At 58.0% G+C, this 7,105-nt stretch overlaps 1 protein-coding gene across 1 annotated transcript; it reads left to right on the plus strand.

The window, feature by feature from the left end:
* The first annotated feature begins 1,288 nt into the window (after nucleotides 1-1,288).
* On the plus strand, nucleotides 1,289-5,363 carry NAPRT (nicotinate phosphoribosyltransferase). Its single transcript, XM_010185980.1, has 11 exons — nucleotides 1,289-1,317; nucleotides 1,476-1,606; nucleotides 1,678-1,793; nucleotides 1,901-2,094; nucleotides 2,768-2,908; nucleotides 3,084-3,168; nucleotides 3,508-3,588; nucleotides 4,440-4,542; nucleotides 4,662-4,819; nucleotides 5,058-5,165; nucleotides 5,304-5,363. Exons 1-11 carry the CDS (start codon nucleotides 1,289-1,291, stop codon nucleotides 5,361-5,363), a joined length of 1,206 nt encoding a protein of 401 aa, XP_010184282.1.
* The last annotated feature ends 1,742 nt before the right edge of the window (nucleotides 5,364-7,105 follow it).

Below are 7,105 nucleotides of genomic sequence, written 5' to 3' on the forward strand. Positions count from 1 at the left end.
CTCCGCCGCCGGTGCGAGGGGGGACCGGGAAGGGAGGGGTGGGGGACAACCACCCCTGGGAGTCCTTCGGGGGAGAAACTGGGGGACAAGGGGGGTCTGTGGTGAGGGAGAGGGACAGCGCTTCAGGAGAGGATGGGGGGGACGGGGTAACTCTTCAGGGGGAGCCTGGAGGGGACATGGATGGGCACAGGGACATCCCTCAGAGGGACAGGGGTACCCCCTCCACTCTGGGACCTGGGGGGGGACAGGGACATCACATAGAGGGACGGGGGTACCCCCTCCGTAGTGAGAATTGGGTGGGACAGGGACATCTCTCAGAGGGATCTGGGGGACAAGGGGACCTTCAGAGGGACCTGGAGACCTCTCAAGGGAACTTGGTGGGGACAGGGACAGCCCTCAGAGGACCTGAGGGACAAGGGGCACCCTTCAGGGAGACTTAAGGCAGGACAGGGACTTCCTTCAGTGGGACTTAGGGGACAGGGGGATCTGGGGGAGACAAGGACAAGACCTGGGGGCAGGGGACAGGGCCAGTTGTAAGAAGACTCTGGAGACCCCTCAAGGGAACTTGGCAGACACAGGGGCAGCCCACAGAGGACTTGAGGAACAGGAGGACCCTTGGGGGTGGAATTTAAGGGTGACAGGGACATCTCTCAGATGGACTGGGGGATCTGAGGGGACAGGGACATCCCTCAGTGGGACCTGAGGGTCAGGGAGGCCCTTCAGTGAGAATGAGTGGATTAGTGGGGACAAGGACATCCCGTAGGAGGAGAATGAGACACCTCAGGGGGACAGGGACATCCCTCAGAAGGACCAGGAGACTGCTTAGGGGGTGCGATGGGGACAGGGACATCCCTCAGAGGGACCTGGGGGCACTGGGGTGTGGGGGGGGGTGGACATGGACAGCCCTCAGGGAAGCTTGGGGGACACTGGGACTGCCCGTGAGCTGTCACCTGTCCCTGGTGTGGTGGGGGGTGTCACTGCACCGTGACTCTGGGGACCACCCACCCTTGTCCCCGCAGACGTCGCCTACCTGCGCTCCGTCCTGCCCAGCACCACCGAGGACGCCTTCTTCGATTACTTGGCCACCCTGGACGCCTCGGAGGTGACGGTCTCGGCTGTGCCAGAGGGCTCTGTCGTCTTCGCCAGGGTGGGACACGCGCGGTACCCTCCCCTGCTTTGGCCACCGTGTCCCTAGGGAGGATGGGGATGTCACTGCCACGCTGTCCCCTTGCAGGTCCCGTTCCTGCAGGTGAAGGGACCGCTGCTGGTGGTGCAGCTGCTGGAGACCATGTTGCTGTGCTTGGTCAGCTATGCCAGGTAGGGACACATCCTGTTTTGGGGACAACGTCCATCTGCACTGTGCCAAACCCTCTGAGTCCCTGCTATTGAGTGGAGAGGATCCCGGTGTGGGGGGCGCTTCGCGCTGGCTCCATGCTCGGCTCAGCTTGGTGTGACCCCAGCCCTTCCTCCCATAGTTTGGTGGCCACCAACGCCGCTCGCTTCCGCCTCCTTGCTGGTCCGGATGTGAAGCTGATGGAGATGGGGCTCCGTCGTGCTCAGGGACCGGACGGCGCCCTTTCGGCCTCCAAATACTCCTACATCGGGGGTGAGTGCTGCCCCACGGGGCACCGCGGCCACGTTGTCACCCGTGTGTCCCCACCCCGTCCCTCCTCGCAGGCTTCGACTGCACCAGCAACATCCTGGCGGGGAAGCTCTATGGCATCCCGGTGCGGGGCACCATCGCCCACTCCTTCATCATGGCCTTCACCTCGCTGGAGGAGGTGCAGCCCCGGGTGAGCGTCACCGCGGGCAGGGGATGGGGATGGGATGCTCTGGCCACGTTCCCGCTGCCGTGGAGGACACCACGGGGTCTGCAAAGCCCATGTTTCCCCCTGAGCAGGAGCTGCCACCACAGGCAGGAGGAGAACCAGTGGATCTCCCAGCCTTGGCCGAATCGTGGCTGGGGCGGGTGTGCGAGGTGCTGCAGACCCCCCCTGAGAAGGCAAACCGGGGCGAGCTGGCGGCCTTCGTGTCCTACGCCGTCACCTTCCCGTGTGACTTCCAGGGGCTGCTGGACACGTACTGTGTCAGGAGGTGAGGACGGAGGGGTCTTCTAGGGTAGCTTTGCCACAGTGGTAGAGGGGATGGATGCGTCCCTTCTTGCTTGAAAGCAAGGGGATGGAGTCAGAATGGTTTGGGTGGGAAGGGACCTTAAAGCTCCCCCAGTCCAACCCCTGCCATGGGCAGGGACACCTCCACCAGCCCAGGCTGCTCCAAGCCCCGTCCAACCTGGCCTTGGGCACTGCCAGGGAGGGGGCATCCACAGCTTCTCTGGGCAACCTGGGCCAGGGCCTCACCACCCTCACAGGGAAGGATTTCATCCTAATATCCAGTCTAAATCTCCCCTCTTCCAGTTTAAAGTCCTCACTCCTTGTTCTGTCACTCCATGTCCTTGTCAAAAGTCCCTCCCCAGCTTTCCTGTCCCCTTCACATCCTGGCAGGTTGCTCTAAGGTCTCCCTGGAGCCTTTTCTTCTCCAGGCTGAACCACCCCAACTCTTTCAGCTGCCTCCATAGCAGAGCTGCTCCAGCCCCTGATCAGCTTCATGGCCTCCTCTGGTCCCCTTCTAACATGTCCATGTCCTCCTCCTGTTGGGGGCACCTCGAGCATCTCCGTGCTTCACTGCTACTGCCCGCAGGGCTTGGATCTGCTCTGGGTCCATGTCCCACCAGGCAGTGGACACCAACTCCTCTCCTCACCCACACCAGGAGCGGTTTGCCAAATTTCTGTGCCGTGGCACTGGCCCTGAACCAGTTGGGCTACCGGGCCATCGGGGTGCGCCTGGACAGCGGGGACCTGGCCCAGCAGTCCAAGGAGATCCGCCGGGCGCTGCGAGCCTGTGGTGCTCAGTGAGTCCTTCACCAAACTTGTTTTGGCTGCCACCGGTCCCCAACTTCCCCACCTTGGGCTCCCAATGGGAGCGGGAGGCCTCGCTGCTCAGGGGGGTGCTGTGAGAGCAGCCAGGGGTCCCCCCAAAACTCTGTGTCTCCTTCCTTGCTCACTTCTCTGTCTATCTCTCTCCAGCTTCCAGGTGCCCTGGTTTGAGACCATCCCCATCGCCGTCAGCAACGACATCAGCGAGCAGAGCCTGGAGGAGTTCAGCCAGGAGGTGAGGGGGGCTGGGACATCACCGTGGCTGTCACAGAACCATTAAGGTTGGAGAAGACCTCTAAGATCATCAGCCCAGCACCCCCATGTCCGTTTTCACTGGTGCTGTTGAGGTTTGGGGTGGACGTGAGGCACCTGGGATTTTTCTCCTTGGGTGAAAACAGAGAAGAGTTTCCAAACTGGGTTAAAAAAACCCCACGGCTTTTGGGTGGGACAGGTGGGGACCAGGCACCTTCAGGCAGGGCATCCTCTGATCCCCGTGGCTCTGTTTTTGGCATGGGCTCAAAAACCAGTGGCAGGGTTGTGGTGTTGATGGCTGTTGTCTTCTCTGCCACAACAGGGGAGCGAGATTGACATGATCGGCGTCGGGACGAACCTGGTGACGTGTCCCCTGCAGCCGTCGCTGGGCTGTGTTTACAAGGTAGGGGTGGCAGCAGCTTTGGCTTGTGGGGGTCCCTGGTTTCTCCCAGACTTTGTATGACTGGGGCTGTGCAGCTCCATCAAATCATGGGATGGTTTGGGTTGGAAAAGACCTTTAAAGGTCACCCAGTCCAACCCCTGCCATGAGCAGGGACACCTCCCACCAGCCCAGGCTGCTCAAAGCCACGTCCAACCTGGCCTTGAGCACTTCCAGGGATGGGGCATCCACAACTTCTCTGGGCAACCTGTGCCAGTGCCTCATCACCCTCATCTTAACAAATGTCTTCCTTATGTCCCATCAAAACCTACCCTCTTCTAGTTTAAAACCACTACCCCTTGCCCTACTAAAAGAATTCTCTCTCCATATTTTTTATCAGCCCCCTTTAAGTATTGAAAGGCCACAAGAAGGTCTCCCTGGAGCCTTCTTTTTTCCAGGCTGAACAACCCCAACTCTCTCAGCCTTTCCTCCCAGCAGAGGTGCTCGTTGCTTATTCTTGAACCTCATGAAGTTCACGTGAGCCCATTCCTTGAGCTTGTCCAGGTCCCTCTGGATGGTGTCCCTTCCCCCAAGGGAATCAACTGCACCCCTTGGCTGGTGTCATCTGCAGATTTGCTGAGGCTGTGCTCAGTTCCGTTGTCTGTGTCCTCCCTGGAAATAATGTTCACGAGATCACTGTAACAAGAAGTTTGCAGGCAGGATGTCCAACTTTGGGGTGGTTTGAGGGTTTTTTGATTTATTCAGCTGGTTTGCATCAGTGGCCTCCCCAGCACACGGGGACACACTTATAGAGTTTGGCGTGGTCTTTGTGACAAAAATGAGGTGCCCATCTCCATCACCTCCTTCTCCTACAGCTGGTGGAAGTCAATGGCTCCCCGTGCCTGAAGCTCACAGAAGATGAGGAGAAGATGACGATCCCAGGGACGAAGACGATTTATCGGCTCTATGACGCTGATGGTGAGCTGGGACACCCTTGCCATGGTGCTGCCATTGACCTGCATCCCCTGCTCCTTGCTCCATAGCCCTGTCCTTGATATCCTCTGCACCCGCTGGTCCCTAAACTGTCACCCCTGCAGGTCACCCCTTCATGGACCTCATGGCCCTGGAGGAGGAGCCTTCACCCGTTGCGGGGCAGGAGCTGGAGATCCACGTCCTGGGGCAGCTTGGTGAGAGCAGCAAGGTGATGCCCACCACTGTGGAGCCCCTCCATCGCACCTACTTCAGAGATGGCCAGGTCAGAGGTGGCTCTGGGGTGTCCTCCCCCACCTTGGGTGAAGACCCAAGCCAGAGGGGTGGTGGTCTTGGCAGTCACGTCAGGATCAGAGGGTTAAGCCCCGGTGTTTCCTTGCATCTGAGATGTTCCTTGCCCCAACAACTCGGGTGCCACCATGGACACGGTGGTGGTGGCTTGCTGGGGGTTGGGGGTGGGTGTCTGACTCCCTGCGTGGACGTGGTCATTGCATCTCCATCAGGTGTGTGAGCCACTGCCCAGCCTGCCGGAGGTGAGGAGCCACGCACAGGCGTCCCTCAGCCAGCTCAGCCCTGCTCACCGCCGGCTCCGTGAGCCCCAGCCCTACCCGGTACGTCCATCACATTCCCGTCCCCATCGGTACACACCTGGTCCTGGTGCCAATGTGGCTCCACCACGGAGCTCCAGATACGGGGCTGCAGTCTCCCCTGGGGAGCACACACTTACTGTCCCCTTGCTCCCGTGTCAGGTGGCTGTGACGGAGAAGCTGCACCACCTCTTCACCAAGCTGCAGGAGGCCAACCAGTGATGGGGTCCCTGCTCACACCCCCCGCTCTGCGCCCGTCTTCCACCTTCGTTTGAAGACCAGGTGTCTAATTGGGAATTAATGGCTCTAACGACGCTGCTAATGGACTCTGCAGGACCTGGAAGTGCTCTCTGAGGTCCCGCTAGCAAAGCTGGGCACAGAGGGATGGGTTGGGCATGTCCTCTGGAAGTGACGGTCCTTCCCTGCCTTCCTCGGTGGCCCTACCAGCTCTGTGCCTTCTGCTGTGGCAGCGCTGCCTGCCTTAATGGCCCTGCCAGCCCTGTGCCTTCTGCTGTGGCAGCCCATGCTGAAGCTCCTTGGTGGCACTAGAGACCAAGTCTTGAGAGCACAAGGTGTCCTACCATGGGAAGGACCAAGCTGTCCCGCAACCCACATCCTGTGGGACATCTGTGACAGATGTCCTTTGCTTTTTCTATTCTAGGCTTTGGCTCTGCGGCCACTTTTTTTGTGTCCTTCCGTGTTGTATCCATTCCCTGGGGTGTGGAGGCCGGCTCCAGGTTGATGCTGGCCCCAGGTTGACGCCTGCGCTCTTTAACCTGATGTTCATAGAGGAAGCGTGGCACTAATCCCAGCAATTAACTTCATCCTAAGCTAAAAAAACCCAAAATAAAGGCCTTTACCAGCTGCAGCCACACTGTGTGACTGCACTGGTCCCTCAAAACACTCATCGCCTTCAGCTTCAACTTTTAATTCAATGTCCTTCACTTCCCTTCATGGTTTATGACTAAATAGCAAGTGCTGGTGCCTGGGAGTGTTGGGGGTGGTCCCAGTGGGTGCCTCAGCCCTGTTTTGTGGCATCTTACGACCCTAATTCCAGTGAAATCCCCGTTGTAGCTCCACTGGGGGGTGGGTTTCATGCCCAGGCAATGACTGGAGGCTCTATGAAAACAGTCAAGCAAAGTTGTTGCATGGAATGAAAACTAGATGATCTTTTGAGGTCCCTTCCAATCCCTAACGTTCTGTAAAACCCCAAAACCTGCACAGACAGAATCTTCTCCGAGTCACACATTATTTTCTTTAATCCTGCCCAAATCTGTAACAGGGAGATGGTGAATGGTTTCCCCCCCCCCCGAGGCTGTAAAATGTAGAGACCCAGAAACTGGGAAAAAAACGAGGGAGGGCAAGAGGGACATCCCCAACCACCAACCCCACGCCTGTGTTTGCACCCCTTCCCAGGAGCAGCCGTGGTTCAGATCTGAGCAGCACATATTGGTGGGGACAAAAATAATTAAAAGAGCTTAATGAAGCGTGGCCTGATGGTCTCTTGTTTCGGAAAAAAACCAAACCTCCCAACCAGCTGGAGTTTGGTGTTGCAATGCTCCAGCTCTGGGCACTGTATCACAACGTAGCTTTTTAAGAGAAGGAAACAAAAATGTCCAGGAAAACCAAGAAGCATTTGCTACTAAACTGTACATTTTTAGAGAAGCACCAGTTACAGGAGCCCAAACCCCAGCATACCTGAGTAGAGATTGTCCTGAGTTCTTAAGAGAGAAGGAATGAAGAGCAACTTGAAGGAGATGAAGAAAGACAGCGAGACAGCAGCATCCCTCAGCCCCTCCATCCTCTCCATGGCCACAGGGGAACAGCCAGAGGTCCATGAACCAGTTCCCGGGCAGGAACAGGCTAAACTCATGGTTGGGATGATCTGTTGCTGTATCTGTCACTATCTTCTACCTCCAAACGTGTGCTGATGCTTTGGTACCGTTTTGAGTATCTCCACCACC

The sequence above is a fragment of the Mesitornis unicolor genome, unplaced genomic scaffold (assembly GCF_000695765.1).
Source record: "Mesitornis unicolor isolate BGI_N332 unplaced genomic scaffold, ASM69576v1 scaffold21266, whole genome shotgun sequence".
NCBI classification, from domain to species: domain Eukaryota; kingdom Metazoa; phylum Chordata; class Aves; order Mesitornithiformes; family Mesitornithidae; genus Mesitornis; species Mesitornis unicolor.

Excerpts from the sequence above, each read along its gene's own strand:
- NAPRT (XM_010185980.1), top strand. The coding sequence starts at position 1,289 with ATGTTGCTGTGCTTGGTCAGCTATGCCAG. Across the intron at positions 2,909-3,083 it reads CTGCGAGCCTGTGGTGCTCA|CTTCCAGGTGCCCTGGTTTG; the intron begins GTGAGTCCTTCA and ends ATCTCTCTCCAG. Across the intron at positions 3,169-3,507 it reads TGGAGGAGTTCAGCCAGGAG|GGGAGCGAGATTGACATGAT; the intron begins GTGAGGGGGGCT and ends CTGCCACAACAG.